Source organism: Corvus cornix, chromosome 2, assembly GCF_000738735.6.
Source record: "Corvus cornix cornix isolate S_Up_H32 chromosome 2, ASM73873v5, whole genome shotgun sequence".
Taxonomy (NCBI): Eukaryota; Metazoa; Chordata; class Aves; order Passeriformes; family Corvidae; genus Corvus; species Corvus cornix.
Window position 1 is genome coordinate 140,967,795 of NC_046333.1, and position 27,908 is coordinate 140,995,702.

The window sequence follows — 27,908 nt, forward strand, 5'->3', positions numbered from 1 at the left end:
TACTGGAAAAAATTTTGATAACACAGGGATGTTTTAGTTGCTGCTAGGAGTGCTTACACAGTGTCAAGGTGTTCTCTCCCTCTAACATCACCCCCACCACAACAGTAGGAAGCCAGCCTGTATCACCATAATGATCCCTTCTGTTTTAAAAGCTCTGAATGCTATACATAATCCCTGTAATTAATCTAGCTCCATAGGCTTCTGTTTACGAGTCACTTATTTTGGCTGTGTGTATCAGAAAAAAAAACTAGTTGCAGCCAGTCAGGCTTATTGAAAGTAGGGAATTACTATTTGGAGCTAAGTCTGTTTCTAAAAAGCCTGCTGTATAAGCCTATGCTCATTGGAAACACCGAAGTTGATCTTGATGACACATCCTATTTGTTGAAAGTTTACGGTAGATTGACTCATGCAGTTTTATGTCGTGCTCAGTTCAAAACACTTTTTTTTTTGTTGAATGGTAGCTGTTTCAGTGGTTACCTTTTGGTTTGATGGTTTGTTTTTATAGGGCAGAGAAAGTTTACCCAAATTACAAGCAGTTGCCAGTATTGCCTGAAGAAAAATGTCATCCTGACATTGATTTCTTCGGGGAATGAATCATGCAGCCATATAACTTTTAGAAGTGCTGTCTGTCTAGATTTGTGATCTTTTTCTTTCTTTTAGTACAAAGTTTGTCACTTGAAACAATGTGTGATGTCTCGTCTTAAGCATATTTATAGTTTTCCCTCTGTTTACCAACAGTTCTGTTCTGTGTGTCATTTGTGTCTGGCATATGCATCATCACTAGTTCCATTTCAGTATAGAAACCCATAATTTCACTTTATATTTTGTCTATATGCATCATTTTTGTGGCTATGTTTTATCCATGATGGGGCATTACTTGGAGGCCTTCTTAATGATAGAAACCATAATGTGTCCCAAATATAGCACAGTATGGATAATTGCAGACAGGAGTTTAGGGGTATTTTTGGCTTTGACAATTAATGACTGCCTGCATGGAAGTTTTATTGAATTGCATCACATAAAAAACTGCAAACAGAAAACCAATGGCACATTCCTTTGGAGATCTCCCTTGGGCTCATCTAATCCAAAGAAAGTCAAAATGGCCAAATCTTTAAATCAGCACAAACAGAAAACCTAAGTAATGAATACAGCTTGATGGATTTCCTCAGGCCAGATCCTGTTCACTTGAAATCTCCCACCTAGGAGGAAAGGATTGAGGAATCCCAGGAGCAGCAAAATCAAAGCAGCAGATGTTTCTAGTCTGGATCCAATCTCATGTAATTAGAAAAACAGATAAACCATAACTTCTCATTTTCTCATCCCTGCTTTCTTTTTAAGATTGCTCAATTCCCTTCTTTTCTTGTTGTATTACTGTGGGTCCCTGTTACTTACTATTTATTAAGTGCTTATTGATGCAAATCTTCAGAGATATAAGCCATAATATTAGTCCTGATGTTTAGGGGCTCTTGTCAATAAATCTCATCTCTTGCCCTCTGCTTCCTTGAAAAAGGGCAGCTCAGCATTCAGTTTCTGACTCCACTGCCCACCCCCCCATGGAGCAGCACTCATTGGACATGTGCCTGTCTGTATGGCACAGCATGACAGCAGGTACAGTGATCACATCTGAGGAAGTTGTCGCTAAGCATTCAGTTACTAGCTCATTCCTCATCACAAATCCTTCTTAAAGAAAACAATGTGAATATCTTCCTAGTGCTAATTGGCAGTAATTCACTTTCAGACTGATTAAGCCTAGAAATTTTTTTTTTTTAAAGTTACCATTGAAAATAAGCCACTTCCAGCTGGGGAACTGGCATAGGCAGCATTGAGCAGGATGCAAGTCAAAATCTATTTCCAGTGCTCATCTGTACCCTTGTGAAATTGGCTTCCCACCTCTGTGAGCAGGCACTGCGCCATCCTGCTGCATGGCTACAAGGGTGGGCAGCCAAGCCAACATGTGCACACACTGACTGTGGGCAGAAAGGGCACAAATCCAAGCCCAGGAATGTGGATGCAACAGCATGGCTGGAGTGTAAGCACAGATTCAACAGTAAATGGACTGTGTCAACAGCATGAAGCTAGAATCGCCTCTGATATCAGCCAAACAGCCTCCTTCACTGTGTGAAGTCATTTTCACAGCCGAGGGATCAAGACATATACTGCACCCGAAAAGAAAAGAGGTGAAGAAGGAGAAGAGCAGTCAGATCTTTATGATGGTTGTACATTCATGCTCTGCCTGACTTTGCATAGTCTTTTTTCTTTTGATTAGGTTGTTAGTCTTTGGAAAGGGAACAACTGATCTGTGATGCAGCACTATGGATGCTTTGAATGGCAAACCTCTTCTGTGCTATAAAGCCAAGGAGCAGTTAAAATGAGAGGTAATCTCTTACCATTAACCCAGCTGCTGACAAGTTCAGGTTTATTCTTAGCTGCTTCTGCTAAGAACTTAAGAATGTGCTTTTAACTGCCCAAGGGGTAAGACCTCTTTGCCACAGAACAGTACAAGAACGTGCCAGGATCTACTCTTTGCTCCCAACTCATGCTACTGACCAAATTGCAAGCACCTAGCAGATATTTCCTGTCCCTTAGAGTGAAAGTGACCCTGACACCCATAAGAATAAAGCTGGAATCTCCAAAACACTTGGAGAAATGACAGTGCTACATGTTTTACTGATACTGTTGGACACAGTCTGACACTGTCTTTGGAACTGATTTAATCTTACTTATAAACTCATAAATTCTTTTGAATGCTGTCATTAAATTCTATACATTAAACAAAACCATGCCCCAGTTTTTTGGTGATGAGAATTACTGTGCTGATTTATGAACCTTTCTTCTATATCTAATATTGCTACAGCCAGAGAGCAGGTAGATTAAAAAGTAAAGCATCCAAGTAGGCGTCACTTCCTATGTGGGGATGAGACAAATAAAAACTTGAAGTCTAGGAGAATCCTGCCTCAGGGAAAAATGCAGAAACCTCTATGGTTCTTAAGAGTTTCCATCAATGATAAAGTCATTACTATTCAGAAATCTTTTTATAAGCCCTGTAGCTCATTTTTTTCCTTGCCAGAAGTGGCTCAGCAGTTATTCGAAGTGATGTGAATTACTCCAAATTGGTAGAAGTCACAGCAGTCCTTTTATCCCGTCTATGCTAGTACTCTACTTTATATGTTAAACCACTATTAAACTAAAAACCAGACCTAATGACATCACATTGTACACCTAAGCAAGTATCCACAATTCAGAGGTATGCATATGAACTGGGGAGTGGAATCCAGACTTCTAGTTTCCAAATCACGTGTCAAAAGCTCTATACCAGCAATAATCAGCACTGAGTAGGAAAACCCCATAATTTTAAAATCTTTCTTCATTACACAAAACTTGAACTTGTAAAAAGACTTAATTCATTAGCAGGTTAAAAAAAAAAAGCAAACACAACAAAACAAAGAGCTTTCTGAGTAAGAACTGAGTGAAGGAGTTTTTTTCCTTTAGTTTTGTTATGCTATCAAGTGCAAAATAAGCCACCACCATCACCCTGACTCCCTTACACTAGCAAACAGTCTGGCAGACAGTAACTAGGAAGATGGGAGAATGAGGTTCAAAACTTTCTTTTTCTTGCCAGAAAGACACCCACACAGACATGAAACCAATGTTACAACACATTACACAACACTGTGCATCTCCAAACAGCAGGGAAACAACTTAGGACGTAAGACAGAGTTCACTGGGCAGGACAGATGTCTTGAGACACATTTGGTAGCAGGGTTCAGGCAGTGACAAAGGCCAGGAGCCTCTGGGCTTGCAGGGAGGTTTTCAAGCTTTCTCTGGTTTCCTGCTCTCTCATTTTCCTCACATCCTTGCCCTCCCTTTTAGCTGGGGATCTTGCAGGGCAGGTAGCTGCCTCCTGGTTTGTTGATGTTTCTTTTGCAAACTGCTGAAGAAAGTGCTAAAAGCTGTTTGGCTCTAGCTCTCTTTGGAAACTGTGCAGCATAGTTTGAACTGAAAAGGAAGAAAAAAAGAGAAACAAAATAATTATAAATCTAGATGATCTGTATAATAATAACCTATAAGGTTAACCTATAACATGGGTAATGCAAGACACATCAGCTGAATTCTAGGACCAGGAGACTAAGAACAAGTAGGACTGGTAGAGCTTGAAGTTTGAAGTTTTGTCATTGCTCTGCATGATAAACAGGTTTCATATAAAATCCACAGGTCAGCACATCGCCTATGTACGACTTTATCATTTTAGGGTTTTCTCCTGGACACAAGCCTGACATCTGCCATCTCTTGTGCCTGTGTCTGCCACCATCACACGGCTTTTTCCAGAGCACCCCACACAGCTCATGGAAGGGTTTGAGAGCATGCTGGAAAGCAAAGCTCAGCTTTGCCCTAATCCAAGGCTTTGCACAAGGTTCTGTCAGTTTGTGCTTCAATGTCAGTGACTTTTCTGTTCTCTTACAAAATGTTAGAGAGCAGAATCAACCTTTTCCAGTTTGTCATGGTGGGGAGTATATCTATTCTCTTGGGGCAACTTGTGCACCGCTTTGCCACTAATCCATACTATAAACTTAGAAAGCAAACACAAAGGACTGCACACCAGTGCTATTTCAGTTCACAGTTGTGTGTCCAGGTCTGTTTCTAAATAGAAATACTTTCATTAGCCATGCAATCCTCTGTTTAATTGCTTACATGATTTTTTTTTTTTTAAAGAAAGTAGCCTCAAACCAGAATGGGAAGGCAGGACAGAAGTGTGATTCCAGGCAGAACATTATATTTGGTTCCTATTTCTGCAGCCCAAAATAACTACTCTCCAAAGGGCATCAGGAATGTTCAAATTCCAGAGCCAGAAATGAGCTCCATAGCTCAAGATATGATGTGATCTCTAGGAGGAGAGTGAAGAACTCTAAAAGACAGAAATGCCTGAGATAAGAATGTAAAAATCTGAGGCTGGGTACATGCCCATAATCTCTCATGTGTAAACAAACAGTTAAATTTATGTCAGGGAGCAGCATGTTTAGTTTTCTGAAGAAGACATGTTTCCCAGAAGGAATTACATAAATATTTATGAAAATGAAGCAGGAAATATTTTCCCAGGGTAGGACACTGTTCAGCACTGCATCAGGTCAGTAGAAGCTGGGGTTTATTTTGTCAGTCTTCCCCTGGAACTGAATCATTGCCCTCTTGTTTGCAAAAATCTGTTCTGACACAGGAAGAGGCTGCACTTAGATAAACACAATTACAAGCCACATTGAGTATTTAATTTCTATCACATCTCTGAATGCATATGTGAATGCCTTACATTTTTGGATAGCTTCTCTGAGTGATTGCATGGAAAACAATAGCAGTAAGTATCCATCTTAGGCCTCTCTGAAAGGCTGGTGCCGTTATGTCAAAGGTGTCTTCCGTAGAACTGAAAGTCTGCAGGCTAACAGAGCATTCTCAATCCAGGTGTTCACTATAAAAATGCTCAGAACACAATCACTGTGAGCCAGGACAGTCTTGCTAAGTGCAAAAGTTAAAAACAAAAAGTCATAATGCAGTGCTACCTGAGTGAGCAGAAGTTACACACAACTGAGATCTGTTCACAAAATGGGGTACAGGGTTCAGTACTGTACCTCATAAAGCATCCAGCAGCTCCCTGAATCTGTGGTCTGCAACCCAAGCTCCTTAAGAGATTTTGGTGCTGACCAGCTGTTCTGTTCCCTGGGCACCAGCTGTCTCAAAATCCCTCCTGCCTCACAGGAGATATGTACAGCTGGAACCTGTGTCAGCTTTTCTGTTTAAGGGCTAAAAGCTGAGGGGCATAGGAGTGGGAAAGGAGAGGAGCATCCCAAGAAGGGGTTGTAAGCTCTAGTGCAGACCTAAGGTTCTCCCAGAATGCCATCCCTGTGTCAGACCAGAAAAAGCTCACACCCGTCCCTCAAGGTACCAAACTCAACAGAAAGCCGAACTCATCAGCAGGAAACCAGGGAGATCATAGTTGATAGCAGAGCATATATTTCTATATGGCCGAGGCTGATGAAGCCTCCCAAACATCCAACAAGAAATATCTATGATCATTAGATTCCTACAAGCTCTGTTTACTGAACATATAAGCCAGAAGATTTTGGACAATTTTGTCCTTAGGTTGTTTGTTTCTGTCAGTTACTTGCAGGCATATCAAAATCTAGTCATTGTTTGTATCTTAATCAGAGGAACAGCAACAGGTGGAGACTGTGTTTACAGGCTCAAGTAGCCATTGCACGGGGTCAAAACCAAGAATGGGATTTTACAAAATAGCTGTAGGATTACTTTTCTCCTTACACATTGCAAACCAAAATACTCTGTCCTTCTTCTTCCATTTTCTCTAAGCTTTGCCACCATGATTGATGTATCCAGCATGACAGAATGAAACACTCCAAATCATCATGACCCCTGATACCAGAAGAGAAGCCATCTAGGATCCCAAAGCAAGAAAATATTCTACCTTTCTTTTTCTTCAGGTGCTCCCAAGTTTATTCAGTACTGTAAAGTACAGAAGGGGAAAGTTCTCCTTAATACTGAATTTGGGTCAGAAAGGACACCAGCAGACTCTCAACTCCTACGGATGAATCAGCCCATGGTTACAAGCAGGATGTATTAACCTGGAGTCCAACCACAGGATCTGTGACTCTACAAATGATGAAAATTTGCTGTAGATCTGCCCCCTTTTGATGGACACTATCTCAGCATGTTGTCTGTGCTCCTTACAGTCTGTTGACATTTAACTACTAACATTGAAGAGTAAGCAAATGAAGGTTATGCAAATTTCCAAGGAAGTTACTTGGACTCCAAATAGACAACACACAGGTTACCTGACTAGTGCTCATCTCAAAGAACAGAATCTTTCTGGATATTTTTTGGTGTGTTTTCAGGGTTTCCTTGTAAAACATCCATGCCCTTGGAATTGTTTGTTTTGTGACCTTTATGTCTGGACAATGTGGCCTAGTTTGTTTTTCTTTCTTGCCTACAGTCATTTCTTTAAGCCTGATTCAATGAGAATTAATATGCACAATAAGCACTCTGTTTCATTAAATCTCCATCAGCAATGAAGCTACTTGAAGATATTTCAGGGAAACTGGTTTGATAAATACTGATTTGCCAAAACCCAAGCTTTTCATGGTAGTATATCAGTTTTGATGGACTGCCTGTTAAGGCAGGTTTTCTAGCTCCAGGACAGCATTCCTGGTCCAACACATGGGAAGACATAACTGATTAACACACACCCTTGTAATAAACCACTATAACCTTAAGGTTCTACTGCAAGCACTGGTTTGAAATAGGCAGAGAAATAATTCAAATCTGGATCTCCTACATTTTAAGTAAGTATTTTCATTTACCAAGGTTTTAGAGCCATTAAATCTAATTTCTCACAGTATTTTCAGGGGGCTTGTGACTGTAATGGATGTGGGGTGGGGGTGGGGGTGGGGGTGGGAGTGGGGGTGGGGGAAGAGTAGGGTCTTTATTTATTTTCTAAAGTGGAATGAAAACATTTGTAAATTATCACAGCACTGTCAGAAAAATGTTCCCTGCTTAGTCCCGGATAGTAACTGACGTAGTTAAACAAATGGTTTCCTCTCTCACTTACACTTACCCCTCTTTATCCCTGATAAATAACAAACAAGTCACTGTAAGTCTCTCAGTACTGTGGAACAGATAGCATCATTCATGTCAGTTTGGCAACATTTCCCAAAATGCCTCCTCCAAACCTAAGTACACTAGCTTCCCACTCCTACGCTCTCTATTCTTGCTCTTACATTGACCTTCTGCTCACAAAATGGAAAGTGAAGAGAAGAAAAAGTTAAATAGAACAGATTTACAGTGTACAAGTCAGAGGCACTGTGCCCAATGCAAATCACAGAGGAACAAGTTTATTTCTGGTATGACTCTACTCAACTACAATCCTGGCTTTGTCCTTCCTCCCCCTTTAGCTGCATGTACCCCTTATCAAGGCCACATTTGAGGGGGTAAGTTAGATGACATTCTTTAAGACAGAGACGACTGTTTATTTCTGAAAAGCACTGTATACAGTTAAACAACAAAAAAAACGTGTTTTGAAAAGGGGGGCAGTCTATGAGCAGGCTAGAAGGAAAAAGGGAGAGGAGTATCTTGACCCTTCTTAGGACTTTGGCCAACATTTTATCACAGATGAAAGCCTGAAGTCAGAGCTTTTCTTCAGGCTTTAAGAAAAGGTATTCACTCTTACATCAGTACTGCTACTTATTCTATATGCCCAAAGGCTGAAATGTAGGACTAGGGAACCAATATTCTCTTAAATAGTGAGGAAAGCCTCTCAAAAGCTATTAGCATAGGAAATACATTTTTTCCTAGAATGGAAAACAAACATGCTCTCACACACTACATAGTTCAAAAGCCTAGTGCAGCTTTTTGAGTAGCTGTCTCATTGTGTGAGAAACCAGAATTTAACAAAAGTCCTGGAAATATTACAAATAGTCATCTCCCCTTTCTTTTCTGCCAGGCTACCATGAACATCCTCCTATCCTTGGTTACTGTGCTCTCCTTAAGAGAAAGCTAGAGTTTTTTCTAGGAAGGGATTGCACACAGATAGGTATAAATCATAGCTCCTTCCAAGAGGGAGGATGCATGCAACCTGTTCCTCCATCCAAGAGGCCTCCTACACTAGTTTCAGGGTCTCAGCACCCCGCTGAATACCAGAAGGCTACCTCAGGATTTGAACCAGCTGCAGTTTCCTGGACAACCAAAGATAACGTTCTGTTGTGATTTGTGCTACACCATTATCTCAATATATGGCCTCTCCCACTGCATGGGAAAAGTGATATAGGAGAAGGTGGCGCAGTCATTCAAGCTCATCTTGTGCCATGTCTTCAGTCCTGAAGTGTGTTGTCAGAGACTGAAATAGTTCATGCCTCAAACATTGATACAAAAGAGTTTTGCTCATTATAACAAAAACTGTATAAAGAAGCTACAACCAAAGAAGCCTCCCTGAAGGTACCTGACTGGGACTTTGGACTGTAAGTTAAACCACTAAGATTAGATAAAGAGAAAACCCATTCTTTAATTATCTCAGGCCTAGGAAAAAACAAACAAGGCTGAAGAAGGGGAATGCATCCACAAGAAAGCCAAACACAGCAGAGATTCTTCCCTGGCTGAGTTTGGGGTGGGGGAAACCACAGCATGCAGAAGCCAGGTTTACACAGGCTCGCCCCACCAAAATAAGGGGGGAAGAGGAGGTTTTGGGTGTAACCTCTGGTCAGAGGCAGTGAACACCCACCCTCCCTTACACAAACTGGCCCAGCTGTGGAACCCCCAACCCCACAGGCCATTCACGTGAGAGGCAGCTGAGGGGGAGTCATAATCCATCAAAGGCCCCCCAGAGTGCCCCCCCCCCGAGTCATTCCTGAAGCCTTGCACCACAGGACTGCACGTGATGCAACAAACCCAGAGTCTGTTATAAGAGACAATGGCAAACTCCCCCACCAATGGAGGTGCCTGGGTTTTCCTACCTAGCCTGAGTGTTTATTAACCCATCAGATTCTATGCTTTTCAGGAGGACCTTCATCACCAAGAAGACCAGCTGGAGAGGACCAACAGATCATCATTGGGATCCATGGAGTGGTGATATTTTCCTTATTCTGTCCCTATCACTCTCTTTCTGTCCTCCACCTGTTTTCTATGTCTTTCTTTCTTTCTCTCTCATATTTACTATCAAGTAAAACCCATGCTATTATCACTGGCATATGGTCTCATTTGCACCTTAATTTGGGCAGAGGCATTTCTAAGAACTTTAGTAACCAGAATCGTAACACGTGTCCTTTCTGTACTGTGTCTAGCAGCATGAGCTGGGCTGGGGGCTAGCATTGTGGAGCTATCTGTAAGCATAAACCCATCATTTGTGGTTTTCAGGCTAAAACACCCATGGATAATGTCAACTTTTCATTTGCTACTCTGGGGACTATGGGTACCTGGCACCCAAAAGGTGAGATATAGCACCGGTGATTTCCAGCCACAGCGGACTGGCAGCTCATCTGTTGTCACTAACAGTCTCCTTGGAGGAAAGTCTTTATGGAAAAGTATCTCTACATGTTATATGCAGTCTGCACTACTCTTCCACCACAAAACCAGCCAAATGTATCCTATAACTAATTAGTACACACTTCGATACAATACCGAAGTCTTTTGTCCCTTGAGTAAGTGAAAAGCTGGGCATGAAGAATCAGAGGAGGAAAAAAATTACAAGAGAGATATTCCCATATGTTGGAGAAATTTTCCATGGCAAAAGCAGCTAAATATCTCACAGATAAGCGATAAATTGGAATAAACAGCTGTCAGTGTTAAATAAATATCCTGGATAATGTGCAGGACAGAAAAACTACAGCATCGTCAAACTCCTTTCTTCACTTTATTTAGCTGTTGTTGCATGTAGCTCCCAATCTTTCCACTGCTCCCGTTAGTGAAGCATTTATTTTTGAGTCAGCTGCATTTCTTAAGACTGTAACAACGAAAGGCATTTCCTGAGAAACTGCAAGGATGAGCAGCAAGAAAGAACAACTGCTAAGGAAATACAGGACCCTTATAGTGTTTTTTATCTTGCAAGTTCAGATCTTTGGTTTTGATGTTGATAATCGACCTACAACAGATGTCTGCTCAACACACACAATTTTACCTGGACCAAAAGGTGAGGAATTATCAGGTTGCTAATGCTGAGACAAGTGCTGATAAAGGCTGATTTTTTAAAAATAGAGACTTGGAGGGCTTGTGGCATAGGCTGGGCTTGAAAGATGTGAAATATTGTAGACTGTACAAACATCTAGTAAACTGTAACTGTAATGGGGGAAAATGAAGAAGCAAGGAGATTTAAATTTGCATTTCTTTAGTTTCAGGAATAGTGTCACATATTTTCATATAAGTTAGAGGTGTCTTTTTGCATCTTTCTCCAGCCACATAAATCTTCTCTTATTGCTTGTGCTCATCACACCATGAATACAGCTAACAGATACAAACTGAGGGACTTGTCTAAAAGTAGGCACATATTACAAACTTAATGGTTAATGGTCTGCTTTGTGTCTACAGACAGGAAGAGATATGCAATATTTAAAATGATCAAACTGCCATTATTTCCAAATGTTTACTTGTACACACATCTCTGCTACATTCATCAGACCTCATCCAGTAGCTCTTGTTGAATTAAACAGGACCTTTCCTACAGATTTCAACAAGAACTAGATCAACTCTGACACATACAGGTCTTTTATCTTCAAAACACTTTGCAAATATCTGAAACCAAATTTTCTGCATGAACATACTTTTTCTGTAACACAACTAATGTCAATGAAATTGCCTGAAGAGTATCTTATTAGGTCCACGACATACAAATCTATCTTGCAGTGGCAGATCTAAAATATGTATTACACACCACGGCTATTGCAGTTTCAAACTATTGCTTTCTTTTTAGTAATTCATTGTATTTTTCTATAGGCTACAGACTGAGAGAAAAAAAAATGCAGCTGATTTAAATTTAAAGCAGGGAAAAGATTATCAGGTCAAGAGCTTGCTACAGACTCATTTGTTTTTATGATGGATTATTCAAATGCATGTCGCTTAAAGGACCATTTTTAATCAGGAAATTAATTTCTTTATGATTACAATCCAAGCTTAAACTTTTGCTGCCACAGCATAAATGCAGAGAAATGTAATGATCCCCAAGGGAGCTAGTGGGTGTTGATTTAGTTAGTATCTAAATAATGGCAGGCTGGAGAACACAGTTTGACAGAATTGTGTTTAACAAGTCATAGGCTAATGAGGGGGTCTTGTGACAACACAGGATAGCTGGGACTCCAGCTGGCTTCTGTGGTCTACCTTGTACAGGGAGCATTTGCAGGGTAGGTATTATAGTTCTTTCTAAATGTGGTACTGAGAAAGTCAGAATTTAGCCATTACCAGTCCTATTCTTCCCGCATGACATCAAGACACAAGATGAGACCAGCAGTTCATTGGCACAGCTCAAACTACTGCTTTAGGTCACCATTACCAAGATCTATGATTGGTAGAAGGGGTATTGAGTAAATCACCTCCAAATTACTGGCTCACATCCACTGCAGGTCATCAAATATATTTTGGAGACTCTGTGATATGATCCTGTAGATTAATTTCAGTTCCTACCAGAGCTGAGCTCATCCAGGACAGCTATGACTAGCCCTTAATGGCACTGGTTGTTTTAACTGCTAGTCATCTGGGCAATTAAAGACTGAGCAGGCTGCGTGTATGAACTACCCTGTTACTTTTTAGGCAGCATGAAACATGCTTCCCTAGTATGCCAGAAGAAAGTCTGTCCTGCTGTCATTTTTCCCTTATCCATCTTATGTCTATGGACTCAGAACACATGATCCCAAGCTTATAACCACATCCACAGGCAGCACTTTGCTGCTTAAACTCTAACCTTAACAATGGACAAGCCTCTGACTTTTGCTGCTGTAGTTTTTATTCCCTGTGCTACATCTGTTGTGTCCCTTTGTTCACTGTTCTCATAAAAATGGGGTTTGACTCACCCTGAACAAGTTTCACCCCCTCACCTCCATCTGCTCAGCATCTCAGCTGTGGTAAAATATGGTGGTGCTCCCACAAGACAGAGGTGCTGGTCTCACACATTATGTTGACCAGCTTTTTCTACCACCACAGGCTAGATTCCTGTTGTGGCAACTTCCTCCTTCCATGAGAACATGGAAGTGTCTAATGGGCCAAAGCAACCACAAGTGCAAGGAATTAAAAGGTATTCAACAGCTGTAAGACTGCCTAGACTGTCCCACTTCACCTATCCCAGTGCAAGGCATAAATTGTCCTATAGGCTAGATTCAATCTGTGTGCTACACAGATGGACCCCGGTCCTGTGCAGCAGAGACACTGCTGTTTCCATCACACAGAACAGCAGACAGGAGAGCACAGAGGGAGAAGTGGGGGTGTTTGGAGAGTTCAGAATTTTTAACCCTTTATTGCCTGCACTATTGGAGGCTGCATGACTCAATCCCCTGGACATTCACAGTTGCTACAAGGAGCAAGCGCCCAACCTCTTCACATTCTCACCCTGAAAATCACCTGTTAAAGGGTTTTGAACATAGGCCACTTATACAAGCCACATGTAAGTTGTCCAAGTTACTTTGGCCAAGCCATATTCTTCCCCTTCAGAAACATCTCTTTGTTATGCTTATACCTGAGATGTCACAAGAGAAGTATGACATGAGCAGTGAGATGAAAAAAAAAGGGTAATTCCAGGCTGATTATCAGAAGTCTTCAAACCGCCTGTGACAGTCCCACCAGATCCCAGAAAGCATGAGGCAAAACCAGAGGCCATCATGCTTAACAATAAGAGCTAGAAAATACTCTGGAAGACTGCAGTGTCCCAGGAAGAGGAGGAATGCAGTGAACATCCTGTCAGCCTTTGCAGGTTGTGCCGCAAGGACAGCAGTGGGTATGAGCTCCAGTGCTCAGTGTGATGAACCTGGCGGGTTCCAGCCCCACCTCTCGTGGCTCACGCAGTGCTTGGCAGGTGCTGCCATCCCCCCACAGCTGCTGGTTCCCCTCACTGGGGTGAGCAAATGAAACCTGAAGCTTGTTTGCAAAGAATTATGCAAAAAAATTTGCCAAACAGGCACTCCAGAAAAACAGAAAATTAAAAAAAAAATTTTAAAAAGAGAAAGGCAAATTCTGGCACCCTTCTCCATTTCCTTTTCTAGGGAACACTCAGGTCTCTTCTCAAAAAGAGGGGATTATTTTCAATGAAAATAGCCCACTGCAATGGCTGTCTTGTATTGCCTTCCTGAAAAATGATTTGAGGTACACAGCCATTTGGCTTATATGGCAGTTAAAAACAGAAAGGTGTGAGGCATTTTCTAGGATTTTTATCGAAATACCCTAGGAACATGCCCCCACGTCCCCACCCCCCCACCAAAAAAAAAAAAAAAAAAAAAAGGTACAGCTTTTCAGTGTTCATAACTAGCGATTTTTGATGTTTGACCCAAGATGTTAGGAACAACTTGGTCCTAGCTGGGCTGTTGTGGCACAGGAACTCTGAAAACTTACATCTTACGTTAGGTAATGCTGATCCACGGCTGAGTAACTGGGGCAATAAAGACCATGTTCTGTACTTCATTGAATTCTTGGGTCCAAAGAGAATCAAGAGATCAAGCATAAACAAAACAATGAATTTTCCAGGGCAGCCAGGTGCTTGGCCTAGCAAAAGTAGTCATGGCCCTATTGCTTACTTTTTACCTTTCCAAGCCTGGAAGCAAAGCAGGCTGGCTGTTGCTGCTGCTGGGAAAGGATGTGGGACTGTGGGCAGGCAGCAGGTAACACAGTGAGAGCAAAGGCACCGGCTGTTGGTTGTTGTCCTGGCAGCGTCAGGAGGATCAGGTTCTGCTCCCCTGGGCTCCGCCTTTGAGGGGTGTCCCAGCTCTGTTCTTTCTTCCAGCCTGCTCTCCCATAGACTGCAAGCTCAGTTTTGTCTGATCTGCAAAGGAAATTTTAAGTGGGCTGCTAACATAGATGAGACAGGAGTTGACCTGCTCTGAGTAAATCAATAAGCAACAACATGAGGACTGAAATAAGCAGAGGAGGACCCAAAACTCTGACTCCTGAACTCCCATTAAATATGTGAGCAGGGGGAGGAGAAGACTAGAGCAGGGACTGGCAATGCAGAAGCTGATTTCACATGGATTCATGGGAGCTCAGCACTTCAGAAGACTGGCTCTAGATCTTGCTATCTGTCCCTGGTCCCTGATTCATTTCCTCTGAAATCCAGACACAAGAACTTAGAAGGTCTTGAATCAGATCCAGATTGAGAAACTGGAATGAGATGAAATCTGAAGAGCACCAGGAGTTTCCCATAGCAATTTAGATGTAAAATGTTTCCTTATCATTATTTCTGACAAACAATGCTTATAAACTCTGTGACATTGGCTGGTACCTCAAAATAGCATTTACTGTGGTCACCAGTATAGCTGTCCATCTCTCAACTTTAATTGCACTTACGCAGTTCCACTCCTGGAAAATCTCAAACTCTCTCAGAAATCAGATACGCTGCTATCCACATTGCCTTCCAAAAAAAGAAAATGCCTTACCACTCCTATAGCTGTTCAAATATGTAACTAAACTTCCCTCTTGTTTCATCTGAAGAGTCTTTTAATTTCAACACATAATTCTATTTATCATGGCTTTTAGAATTCCTCATTTTAGCACACAGTAAGTTTCTGGAGCTTATCAGCCTGAGCAACAAAGCATGTATGTGGGGACTTAAAGACATAAATTCAAAAGATAGTGGGTCTGTATTTCTTACCAATGGCAGTCTGATTCCTCACTGAAGCCACCATAATTCATGGGTCTCTGAGATCATGTCAGAATGGCAGGCAACAGGCTGGGAAAATCAAATCAGGCAGACCAAGTAAAAGGAGAATCAAGAATGATTGAAATTACTTCTGTGTTATTAAAGAAATAATGCATATTCCATTCATGCACAAAGGCTCAGGGTTTCAAATAATACAAGTCAGCAGAGGTTCACTGAACCTACTGAAGGCTTGGGTATGCCTCATGCAGTGCAGTAGGAGAGGAGGATATTTCTAATGAAGTCAGTAGATATTTATAAGTAGAAAAGCAATCATAGAATTCTTTTTTTTTTCTTGGCGATTCTTTCTATTTCACAAGGGAAGGGCTTTTACTGTCTAATTTGAACCTGGGTGAAGAACGATAACCTGTGTAAGATTGGTGCATATGTAGGAGCCCTGCACATTCCTGCAGGACACCTGGGAGAGTGTGGGTGCAGTTTCACTCTACAGCTGAACATACTACTCAACTCACAGGTTTTCTGACAAAAAGGGAGGCCAGACATCTTTTTCTTCCACTCTGACCATGTGGTCCCACCCTCACCTTGAGCTGGCTCACCTATTTCACAGAATCACAGAATATTCTGAGTTGGAAGGGACCCACAAAGATCACTGAATCCAACTCTTAGGTGAATGGCCCATCTGGGGCTGGAACCCACAAGCTCAGCGTGGTCAGCACCATGCTCTGACCCTGGGCTCTTCACTGAGCTGCTTCAGCTCACTTGCTAAAAATGTGTATCTACCTTATTGATATTCCTCTGTTTATGGAGCTGAATTTCTTCAAAACAGGGTCAAAAGAGTGCTCAGCATCAGGCAGAGGGGAGGGAGGCATGCAGGGCAATGCTGGGAACTGAAGGGAGGAGGAAGGACAGGGAAGGAAGCATCATGTCAGACAGGCAGCTGACGTCAAGAAATCCCATCCTCACTAGCCAAATACAGCATGAAAGCAAGAATGCACTCTGTTATGGGAAATTTGCAAAGGATCTAAAAGACACTGAAAGTGAAATTAGAGGAATTTTTGAGTCTTTCCATTGACGTAACTGTGACGCGCTCGTACATTGGAAATACAAACTGGGCTGTGTTTGCTTATTTCTTAAAGTCTGCAACTCCCTCTGGTGACAAGCCCTCTCTGTAGATACTGTGCATGCACAAGTGCTGCAAAGTTTCTCCATGCTCAGAGTCACTCTGTCTCCCAGGCTGCAGAGCCAATCCTGTGGCTATCTGTAAGGTTCTTCCAGGAGGGCAGGATTCAGTTGCTCCTGGAGGGATCTCAAGGCTTCAGAATTATGCTCATCTCCTTATCCTCTTAGTTTAATTCCCCGGACAGGCAGAAATCACCTGTGCTCTTCAAACTCAGCTTCTGGAGGTGGAGAGGGTTGCTCTAAGAACATGAAACATGGAGCTCAGCAGAACTGTGTCACACATGTAACAAATTCCATACGAAGCCTTTGTGGTAGGACATTGGCTATGCCTAGGAATGATAAATGCATCCAAGGCAAGCAGTGCAAAGCTGCTTGCCTTGCTTGACAATACCACCCATGTGGTATTCTCACCAAGATTAAACATCCTTCCCCCCTCACAGAAAATCAGACATTAGGCTAAGGGCTTTTCAAGGACTTTTGAGCTGGTAGTGGGATTTTTTCAATTTAGAGTACCTGATGTAGGAGAACAACTGTGCCGTAGCCCAGCGTAAGTGATGCTTCTATCATTTGAAAGGGTGGGCAGGCCCTGGATTCTGGAGGTAGATATACCTGCAAAAGAGAGGATGAGAAAGCATTAACATTTCTGCAGTATTTTTGCTCAGGAGACAGGAACTGGAGCTGACCTGAGGCCATGGCTTGCCAGCACACCTGACAAAGTGGTTCCCAGGAGTCTCTTAGCATAGCTCCAAGTGTGCTGAGAGGTACTCATGCATAAGCCCAGCTCGGAGTCTTCTCCCAGTTTTAGCCTTTAGGCAGCCTGCAGGCATGCTCTCAGCCTGATGCAGGGCTGTCTCTGTAGATAAATGTGGGCTCCATAACTTCCAGGAATTACACCCTGGTTCTCCAAGAACCATGCTCAGCCCTTGATTACAAGACATGGAGAGCCACTAAACATATGTGAGCAATATCAATGAACCTGAAAACATCCTCAATTCATGAATACAAACCAGATAAATTGCCCACAAAAGATTCAGCAGGGAAATCTAAGTCACTTGAAAGTCAGTAAATTCTTACAAATTAAATTCTTACCAAAGGTAACCTCTCAACATTGTGTTATGTAGTCAAACTCCAAAAAAGACAGAGCCCCTTTCAACTGCCTAAAAATCCTGCTGGTGGTTAGACCTTCAGCATTTTCCTGAGCTTGTTTATAGAAGGTCTGTGGTTCCCTCTTAATTACAATTAAAATTTTCTAATGGCTGCAAAATTCACTTACTTGTTATGGCTTCTGCTCTTCTGCCTCACAGTCCCAAGCTGGAAGAGTCTAGTAATTTACTGCTTCAGGTGTCCCTTTTAGCAATCTGGTGTTTTATATCTGTGACACAGAACAAACAAATCAACCTGACGAAATACTAATGAGGCTGAGAAATGGTCTTACTTCAGTTAATGACTCCGACTGCTTCTTCACCCATGCTTCAAATGCCAGTGACACCCTCGAAACTGCAGTTTTAAGGTGACAATCTGCTAATTAGGTTAAAATTTAACCTCAGGCTGCCCCAACTGCAAAGCAGCACAAAGGAGAGGTTAACCCCTAGGTACATACGAGGTCAGGGATCAGAAAATTCATTTAGCACAAAGCACAGTACCACAAAACTACAGCCCAGAGTACTAGCAGGACAGATTTTTTTTCTGGAAGATTGAAAAAAAGGTGGCTAATGCAGTGGATGGCTTGTCCACATGAAGCCCCAGAGGAAACGGAGGGATATTTATTGTAAACTAAAAATAAAGCTAACTCAACCCCTGCCCGAAACAGTCAGCCAACCTCTCACAGGCTCTCCTACCTGGTTGCAAATCATAGCGAGACCACAAGAGGGGAGCACAACCCAAGAGTTCACATTTCATGCCAAAATTTGAGATCACAGCACACAGCAGCTAAAGGAGGACACAGGATGTACCATATCAGCAGGCACTGGGCTTAACCTAGTCTTAAATTAACAATAAAATTGTATCACTAACTAATACTGTTTGTTTCTACCCTTGTTTTGTAATGGCCTACTTATTCTCAGATGACACATGGGGAGAAAAGCAGGATAACCCTGTCTTACAGATAGACAAATTACTGTTCTTCCCATTTTCCTGGATATGAAAATTTAGACAAGAGTGTGACAGGCTCCTGATTTGATTTTCCCAGCCTGTTGCCCTGCCGTTCTGACATGATCTCAGAGATCTCTCAGAAACCAGATACACTGCTATCCACATTGCCTTCCAAAAAACAAAATGCCTTACCACTTCCTATAGATGTTCAAATCTATAACTAAACTTCCCTCTTGTTTCATCTGAAGAGTCTTTTAATTTCAACACATAATTCTACTTATCATGGCTTTTAGAATTCCTCATTTTAGCACACAGTAAGTTTCTGGAGCTTATCAGCCTGAGCAACAAAGCATGTATGTGGGGACTTAAAGACATAAATTCAAAAGATAGTGGGTCTGTATTTCTTACCAATGGCAGTCTGATTCCTCACTGAAGCCACCATAATTCATGGGTCTCTGAGACCAATGTAATGATCAGTCTTAAAGCAACCATGGGAAGCAAGGTACTTGCTCCCAAGTACATTAAAAAAATCATTGAGCTCTTTGCCACTTGATATTTATTATAAGGGCCAAAAATATAAATAGGTTTAAAAAGCACAAGGCTAATTAGTGGAGGGAAGAATCACTAGCAGCTGTTCATGAGGGGAGGGGATGCAGTGCTTGGCTCAGATAAGCCCTTTAACCATTCCTGTGAGAGGTTGGAAGTGACAGCCTGGGTCATAGTCACCCTCAGTACAGCCAGTTCCCTGAACGCTTTCTGCCAGGGCTGGAGGCACCATCCTTAGTGAGACAGGTTCTTGGTCTTGTCACATACTGCTGTTCTGTCCTCAACTCTCTGGCTGACATCCAGACAGACTTCCCTCCCTTGGCTGTCCATATACTGAACCACAGCCTCTTCTCCCCTTCTGGGCAGCAGGCACAGACACAACTGGCTGCCACTACCAGGTGAGATCCTGGCTGAGCCAAGAGACTGTGGCACTGCTTCCCACTGCACGGCAAGGCTCACTGCCGACATGGGAAGGGAGCAACGAGAGAGAGAGGCTCTGGAAGGCTGCCTGTGTTCAATGATGGTCATTTGGTGCAGGAAAGTTGTCTCCTCCCCACCTCCACCCACCTCTGCCAGGGGAAAAAAAATTATTCTTGGGATTTGACTCCAAACTAAGAAGATGAGAAAAATCAACTTTAGTTGTGCCTCCAATTTCCTGCATAATGCAAAGACACATTGTATGCTATTTATGGCAGGAAGTAACATTTCTTTCTGAATAATTGCTGCCTTGCCCCTTTAGACTGTAAGCTGCCCAGGGAGAGAGTAAAAGTGCTTATAAAGAACTATACAGAAACCCGTGTAATAGGGTCTTGATCTCATTTAGAGAAATCTCTGCACTGCTACAATAAATGCAATGATTTTGCCTCTTATAGATGCTCTGGGTATGACCTTTTCAAAATAAAACATTGGAGTAATTGCAAAACAAGTTTCTTGTATCAACACACAAATGCCATCTGTCAAAAATGAAGGCAAGAATTGTGTCATATCAAGTGCCAAGGTCTATGTCAAGATCTATTTCAACATATTTACATTCCTCTCATTCCGAATGCATCTGCATACCCTGAACACAGAGTCACTAGGAATGGAATCACTGGGAACAATTAACTAGGAACCTGTTTCCTCCCTTGGCAGTTTGCCCATGTGCACAAGTTTCCCAATACCAAAAGATGGGCTTATTTATCTGCTTTATAGCTAATAACACTTAAAGTGTAGTAGTAGAAATTGGTGTTGTATAATTCTCATGTTGTAACAGCCTCTCTGAAAGGGAAAGTTTTTAGCTTTTCCTAATGATGGTCAGATTCCTCATCTCTTCTCAGGAAATTTATCCCATGGCTACTGTGCCTTCAATGTGAAATAAAAAGAAAAATGTAGGAAAAAAAACCCCTGTGAAATTTACTTTCTGAGTGTGTATGGTTGTACTTACTGCACTGAGAGAAATGTACCATGATGTTTTCTTTCTGTTTTTTGGAAGGGGATGAAGGTGAAAAGGGAGACAGAGGAGAAGTAGGCAAACAAGGAAAGGTTGGACCAAAAGGACCTAAAGGTATTTATGATGGTTTTATGATAGTTTGTTGACTATTACTGGTATATGAATATCATTATACACAACTGTACTGATTCATATGTTTAATGCTTTTCATTCCTGTTGCACCAGTGGATTTCACAATCCTGTCAAACATTAATTGGTGAACACAACAATACTTAGAGAGCTCAGTTCAATTCCTACTGATACTTAAGACAAATATATATGGCTGTCATGCGTGTGATTCAGAAAACCCATATCATATATATAATCAGAAAGATTACTCTTACTGAAATTAGCCTTTAGTTGAAACTGAATTTTGAGCATTATTGCCTAGCAATACATCAGGATGCTCAATAAAATTTGGTTTCAGCTGTCTGTATTCTGCAGAAAAGCAAACAAAGCCATACACAGAAAAAAAAAGTTCCTCTGATCAAACAGCATCCAAGATGAGAACAAGGAGTGGCAGATATTTCAGGACTTGGCTCAGTTAAACATATCCCATATCCACAGTGTGACCTGGGCAGATCATTTGAAGGCACCAGATGTGACGGTGTCAGCCTCGTTTGCATACTCTAATTCAAAAGCTTCATTTATCTTAAGAGTTTAATGATAATGCTTATCCAAGATCTTTCTTCCTTGACTGTGGTTTAAGACTAATCAGGAAAGTTTTTACTTTCATAGAAACTTTAAAATCACTCTGTTATTATTGTCATAATAAAAAAACTTTTTCAATTTTTAAATGCATTCTTACGATTTTGCTTCTTACCTTAAAATGATCATCAGGTAAGATACAAGGAATTCAGGGAATCAACCATTTACAAAGCATGTTATTGATGTTAAATTCATTTTGCAAACTGAGATTCCCTAGATTGGCCTGTCATCATTAGACAGCTATTTTAGAACTTAAACTATTTATTAATCAGTTAAAAAGGACATCTGTTATTTTGGTGCTCTGAAGACTGGGAAAACACATACAGCAAAATTAGTAGCTCCCTACTTACAGTCCTGCTAGCAGAAGGACTCCCAGCAAAGCTGCAAGGACTTTACCTCAAGGAAGAAGGAAAGCATTTTGCCTGGGGCAGAGAAAAATAAAAACTGTCAGCCTGGTATGACTGTGAAGTAAATCACTAGCAGTTTTAGTTTCTATTTTCTGTGAGACAATATGATGTTTCTGGGCATTTGAACAGGCAGTTCTATTAAGGTTCCTTGCAATGTCCTACAGTCGTACCCTACAGCAGCAGAGATCTGTGCTGTACTCCTCCAAATATCCTCAGGGCTGTGCTCACTTGACTTTGCCACACAAGCAGACTGGCCCCACTCAGGAAAAACAGCAGCAGTAGAGACCTAAACCATGCCTCAGAAAAGAAATTACAGCAACCATCCCTACTCATTTCCTCTTCCTTTCTTCTCTTAGGAAACAAAGGACCAGTGGGTGATGTTGGTGACCAGGGAATGCTTGGTAAAATTGGTCCAATTGGTGGAAAGGGTAAGCTCTGGTCTGGGAATTTTCTTGGGTTTTTTTCCCTCAAGGTAAATATGTGCTTTGTGAGAGTTCCAGATATGGAGTAATATTAGATAATGGTATGACCAATGCTCTCCAAATAAAGTTATGCATAAAGATTGGTGATGAGAGCTAACTGAAGTATCCTGGTTTTCTACATGCAATATATCCAACTTATTTGGCTAAAATAATTTGTTTTATGAGTTAAGACATCAGTCCTCTTTGATGGACCTAGTTGAAGATGTTTCTGCTCATTGCAGGGGGGTTGGACTAGATGACCTTCAAAGGTCCCTTCCACCCCAAACTATTCTATGATTCTGTGGTAAAAGAGGAAGGGAGAAAGCCAGTTCCTGTGAAGCAAATCCTCTGAACACTCTAAGAGACAAATTTGTGCCTCTGATTTGGACACTGAAGGCCTAAGTCAAAGTCCTGCTGCTGCTGCTGAGGATGTCACACCTTGTTACCTGCACTACTGTGGGTCACGTGAACAAGCAATACACAGGCCATCCTGGTAAGGAAGGAATTCAGTTTTAAGAAGGCACTCACATGAGCAGGGATGGCAACTACCTGCAAATCAAGGTACACTCCAAATCTGCCTGGACAATAATTTATCAAATTGTGCTCTACTGATCTTGAGAAGAAGCTCAGGCATTCTTTTCTGATGTTCCTAAAGAGCTACTTAAGAAGGAATATTACTTCTGCCACAAGGAGACCTGCCTTGAAAGCTGATAAGGGACACCACCATTCCCAGGGGAGCTCTGTGGTCCCTAACCAGCACAGCAGCCTGGGTATGCTGGGGAGTGGGTGGAACAGTCTCTCTGGGGAGCTTCTCAAACCAATGTTCTTAATAAACCTTTTCATGGCCTCTAGCCGGCCTCAGTATCAGACAAGAAGAAAAGATTTTGACCTGATGGATTAATTTTCACAAGTACCTAGACAACTGAAAACTCAGTTATTTCCTAAGATGTCTTCAATCCCCAAAGGAGACAAAATTTGAGAATCTCACAAGTTGCTTTTCTTTATCTGAAAGGAAACCAATGTTCTGAACCTTTAAATCAAGCTCTTTTTTAGTCCGAATGCACAATTTATTGTTCCCTTACAGTTTTTTCTCATTTTCTTTATTTGCTGGAGCAAAGGTCACTAAGTCACTGTTTAAATCTATGATTAAACATTCGAGTTCTTAATGAAACAACCCTGAAATTCCAGCTTGCAAGTGTGCAGTGTCAAGCACTGCCAATTAAAATGACAGCCAACATCTAAATTCTTTAAAAAACCACAACCATGTAAAGTAAAAAGTGTATCAAAACATGACCATCAATAAGGAAGACCAAGTATTAGCATTTTTGGCTTCTGAAGGTTCAGTTCATAAAAGAAGAACAGACACGAATTTCAGATAAAGTCCATCTGTTCCTGACCCAAATTACTGCTGAGATTTTTTAAAGAGCTAGTCACCTCCAGTTATACAGTAGCAGAGCACTTGGAAAAGTATTTCTATCACTTTTATAATTTACAAAAGAAGGGGAGAGCAGCTGGATGAAAATAAATCTCATTTCCATAAACTGAAATGAAATGCTGCTCCTTAATGACCTCCCTCCATGCAGGTGCCACACACAATCTCTTGCACACAGGAATTCAGCGGCACATCTGGTGCCTCATCCCACCATGGAGCTACTGAACCTGGGGAAGGGCTCTGTCCTGCAGCTCCTGAGAGAACCCAGATCTCACCTTGTCAAGATTTCTTGAGTGCTTTCAGCCTCTCAGGATCATTTTTTCAGTTTATATTTAAAGTAAGTGGTACCAGGAACCAGCAGCACACAAGATGCCTGTGTTATCAGTGAGTTAGCTATTAAAGGGTTCTCATTTCCATGCACCAGAATTAATCGTGGTTTGTTTAACTTGGCACATCTTCCAGTACATCTATCAGGGCTTCCTATCAAAAGCACACTGTTAATCTATTATTAAACAGGTTTTTGAATACGCTTCCCTGACAGGTGCACTGTCTGAGATCTGAGAATTTATTTTCTTCTTTATTCAGGTGACAAAGGAACCAAAGGCTTACCAGGAGTTTCAGGAAAAAAAGGAAAAGCAGGTATGCTATGGATCCTTCTGTGCAGAATGGCCAAGTCTGCTAGATCTTTGATTTCAGGATTGGTCTGTATTGAATTCCACGAAATTTTGAGGCCCGTGGAAAAACTCAAGAATATATGAAATGTAAAGAAGAGACTGAAAATGTTCTGTCGAACAAAATGAAGGGTAGTGTAGAGATATGACTGATTTCTATGAATACACCAGCAGACACAAAATATGAAGTCACCCAAATTCAGGGGCAATGTTTGATATCATAAAAACTAACACACAGGCCAGCAGTATGCATTTATACTGGATACTAGAAGAAAGTTTCTTAATGTCAAAGGAATTAAGCCCTTTAACAGTTTCCTGGAGCATGGGAATGAAAAAAGTAAGCGATTTAAAATAGAACTTAATCTGTTGTCAAATTAATGCAGTGCATTTGCTTACAGGAGGAGAATTTGACTCTGATGAACTAGAAAGTCATTCTCAGTCCTAGTAACCCTGAATGGTTACCCACATTGAACTTACACTTGTGTTTATTTTTAAGAGATTTCATATAAGATGACCATTTGGTTCTTAATGGGAAATCATCAGCAACTTACTTTCTTTCTGGGAACAGAAGAAGAAACAAAACCTCTACCAAGCCAAATTCCAGTTTCCAAAAAAAAACCAAACCCAACCAAACCAACTGAGTTTCAGTGCTTAAAAGCTATTGATTATTTGGGTTGGTATTAACTTGCTTAAGCCAGTTAGCAAGGGGATGGTACAAAGTGTACAGAACCAAAACATTAAACACTTTGTTCAACAGAAGTATAGCCATTGGGGTAAGGACTGGCTCTCCATAAGCAGAGCCCAGGTCTTCAGAAGCTTTGGAAGTGAGCTACAGGTGACTCTCTATGCACACACACACAAATGCTTCTAAGCAGATAAATCCTCTGTCCTTTGTATTGCATCAGGCACGGTCTGTGACTGTGGAAGATACCGCAGATTTGTTGGACAACTGAACATCAATGTTGCTCGTCTTAACACATCCATCAAGTTTGTGAAGAATGGTAAGGATCCCTGTGTATTTGACGGGATTTATTTCACTCCAATCACAGATATCATTGCTATTCTTCTACCATTGTTGCTCTATGGCAGCGTCCACAGATGACCTAGAGGGAGGGTCCTCTGTTTTAGGCACTCTGAAAACCTACAAAGGTCTTGTCTTAGCAGTCACATTCATTTTCTCCTACATGGAAAGGGTCTGAAAAGCTATCTATACCCCTGTGTTTCTATCCCTGGGCACTCTTTCACAATCTGTATTCAAATACATACAAAGCCATGGGAGTGATCCAGAGTTAGACATTGCCATTTGACCATTTAGCATGCCTTAGTACTAGAATTTGATTAGTACTAGATATCCAGGAAATAAAACTGAAGTGTCACCGGAGACGTGCCAATCAGGACTGAACAGTTCTTGTCCTAATGTGGGCAAAGTACTTGATAATCTCACTAGTCATATCAATCTCTGATCATGTCCTCATCATTCATCATAAATACAGTGGTGGGAATACTTTTCCTCCTTCCCTTCTATTAATTCTAATGTAAAAGTCATCTCATTGTCATGTTGGAATAGAATAACCTTTAGCATCTGTTGACATGCGATTAAGCAATTTTTCTTCTCCTTTAAAGTTATAGCAGGTATCAGGGAGACAGATGAGAAATTCTATTACATTGTGAAAGAAGAGAAGAATTTCAGAGAAGCCTTGATCCACTGCAGGGACAGAGGAGGATCACTGGCCATGCCTAAAGATGAGGCAACCAATGCCTTGATTGCTGACTACATCTCCAGCAGTGGCCTGTTCCGAGCTTTCATTGGGCTGAATGACATGGAAAGAGAAGGACAGTTCATGTATGCAGACAACAGCCCACTGCAGAACTACAGTAAATGGAAGAAAGGGGAGCCTCACGACCCAGCTGGTCATGAGGACTGTGTGGAAATGCTCAGCACAGGAGAGTGGAATGACTCCGAGTGCCAAGTCACCATCTACTTTGTCTGTGAATTCCTCAAGAAGAGGAAATAAAAGTGCCAGAGAATGTGCCTGGCACCTGCTGTACATACAATAACCCATCCTCGTTCATTTACTGTAGGAAAGCAAATCAGGGATAGGAAACCAGAGATAGGGCTCAATCCAGCCCTCACATCACTGGGCTCAGCAAGAGTAACTACTGTTTAGTCATCAGTGACCACAAAGTCAGCACAGGTCCACAGGGGGCATCCAGCCAGCTGTGAATTTTTATTTCATTTCTACATGCATTTTAGGGTGAGCATTTCTATGTGTAATTTAGGGGTAAATTTAGAGCACACAGAGGTGAACATAATTTCACCAGTTCCAGAAATAGTAAGATCATTGGTATATGAAGTACTGATGTGACTTGCACAGTCCACAGATGGAAAGAGCATGACCTTCATTAATCTCTGATACCTGCACAGGGAGTCCCAGTAATTTCCCTAATGACTTGAGAGCTGTGAGAAAAGATTTTCAGGATCTCTTGAAAAAATCCTTCTTTTGTTAGAATCATAATTTGAGGTGGAAAGGATCTCGAGGTCATTTTGTTAAATCTTGCATGCAAAGTAGGACCAACTTCAAACTTAGAAGTTTTTATATTCTCCTTAATTTGACTGTGCAATTATATTGCCTGATAGGCATTTATCTGGTTTTCTGTAAAGCCTTTGACATGGTCCCCTATAATAACATTCTCTTTAAATTGGAGAGATGGATTCAATGGGTGGACTGTTAGGCGGATACGGAATTGGTTAGATGTTCAAACCCAGAGGGTGTTGGTCAATGGCTCAGAGTCCCAATGGACATCAGTGACCAGAAATATCCCTCAGGGATCTGTATTGGGACCAGTGCTATTTAATATCTTCATTAATGACATAGACAAAGCTATCAAGTGCACCCTCAGCACATTTGCAGATGGCACCAAACTGGGTGGTACAGTTGACACACCTGAGGGACGGGATGCCATCCAGAGGGACCAGGCTCAAGAAGTGGCCCATGGGAACCACGTGAGGTTTAACAAGACCAAGTGCAAGGTGCTGCACTAGAGTTGGGGCAACCCCCGGTATCAGTCCAGGTGAGGGATGAACAGATCAAGAGCAGCCCTGTTGAGAAGGACTCTTGCTGCCTGTTCGGAGCTTCCCTTCCCCCTCCCCAAGACAAGCCAGGACTTGCCTCTGCCATGGGTTCCGAACCCCTTTGTTCCAAGCACGGGCAAAGCCAAATGTAACTCAGACTCTTTAGCAGTGTCTGATTGGCCGCTCACCCCGGGTCCGCCCCCAGTCCTCCCCTTTCCCCTCCTCCGAATAAAAGAAGGGCCCAAGAGGGGGCCCGCCCTCTTTGGCTTTGCAATCCTTCTGCGAGTGTCTGTGTGTTTCTGTTTCTAAGCTTCTAATTGCAGGAATCAGGCAAGCTGAGAGCTATATTTCTCCTTCTTTGCTTCCACTGGTGGTATCAGCTTTGCAGCTACTATTTGCCGCTTTTAGAGCTACTGAAATGCTGGATTGCCCATGCTACCTCTCTAGGCTGCCCGAGGCTTTCTAAGGCATTGAACTACGAGCCTAGCCGGTAAAAAGCTGTAAGTATCTCCACAAAGGACTTGGGGGTGCTGGTGGATGG

At 41.8% G+C, this 27,908-nt stretch overlaps 1 protein-coding gene and 1 long non-coding RNA gene across 11 annotated transcripts in view; one reads left to right on the forward strand and one right to left on the reverse strand.

The window, feature by feature from the left end:
* Positions 1-951: 951 nt before the first annotated feature.
* The window catches only part of LOC109145376, an 82,981-nt gene continuing 56,024 nt past the window's right edge, over positions 952-27,908 (reverse strand). For 5 of the 9 annotated variants that reach the window (XR_005604790.1, XR_005604789.1, XR_005604793.1 and 2 more), the window contains 5 exons: positions 17,784-17,882; positions 17,024-17,119; positions 15,326-15,403; positions 14,263-14,500; positions 952-3,996 (listed from right to left, as the gene is read on the reverse strand). This is a non-coding gene — a long non-coding RNA (uncharacterized LOC109145376). Of the gene's footprint in view, positions 3,997-14,255; positions 14,501-15,325; positions 15,404-17,023; positions 17,120-17,783; positions 17,883-21,673; positions 21,746-23,898; positions 23,994-27,908 lie in introns of those variants that run through there. The other 4 variants (XR_002046728.3, XR_002046726.3, XR_005604795.1 and 1 more) reach the window with 4 other exon arrangements.
* On the forward strand, positions 9,462-27,647 carry COLEC10 (collectin subfamily member 10). 2 transcript variants are annotated; one of them, XM_010404828.4, is made up of 7 exons: positions 9,462-9,612; positions 9,904-10,675; positions 20,619-20,690; positions 22,087-22,158; positions 24,209-24,262; positions 25,200-25,295; positions 25,918-27,647. In XM_010404828.4, exons 2-7 carry the CDS (start codon positions 10,528-10,530, stop codon positions 26,307-26,309), a joined length of 834 nt encoding a protein of 277 aa, XP_010403130.1. In that variant the 5' UTR covers positions 9,462-9,612; positions 9,904-10,527; the 3' UTR covers positions 26,310-27,647. The 2 variants fall into 2 exon arrangements, with proteins under 2 accessions (XP_010403130.1, XP_039428539.1); XM_039572605.1 differs by having other exon boundaries at positions 9,462-10,675.

What these genes read in the sequence shown, in the direction of transcription:
- COLEC10 (XM_039572605.1), top strand. Translation starts at nt 10,528, where the DNA reads ATGAGCAGCAAGAAAGAACAACTGCTAAGGAAATACAGGACCCTTATA. An exon ending in TGGACCAAAAGGACCTAAAG is followed by an intron (nt 20,691 to 22,086) that starts GTATTTATGATG and finishes TTCTTCTCTTAG; the next exon opens with GAAACAAAGGACCAGTGGGT. An exon ending in AGGAAAAAAAGGAAAAGCAG is followed by an intron (nt 24,263 to 25,199) that starts GTATGCTATGGA and finishes GTATTGCATCAG; the next exon opens with GCACGGTCTGTGACTGTGGA.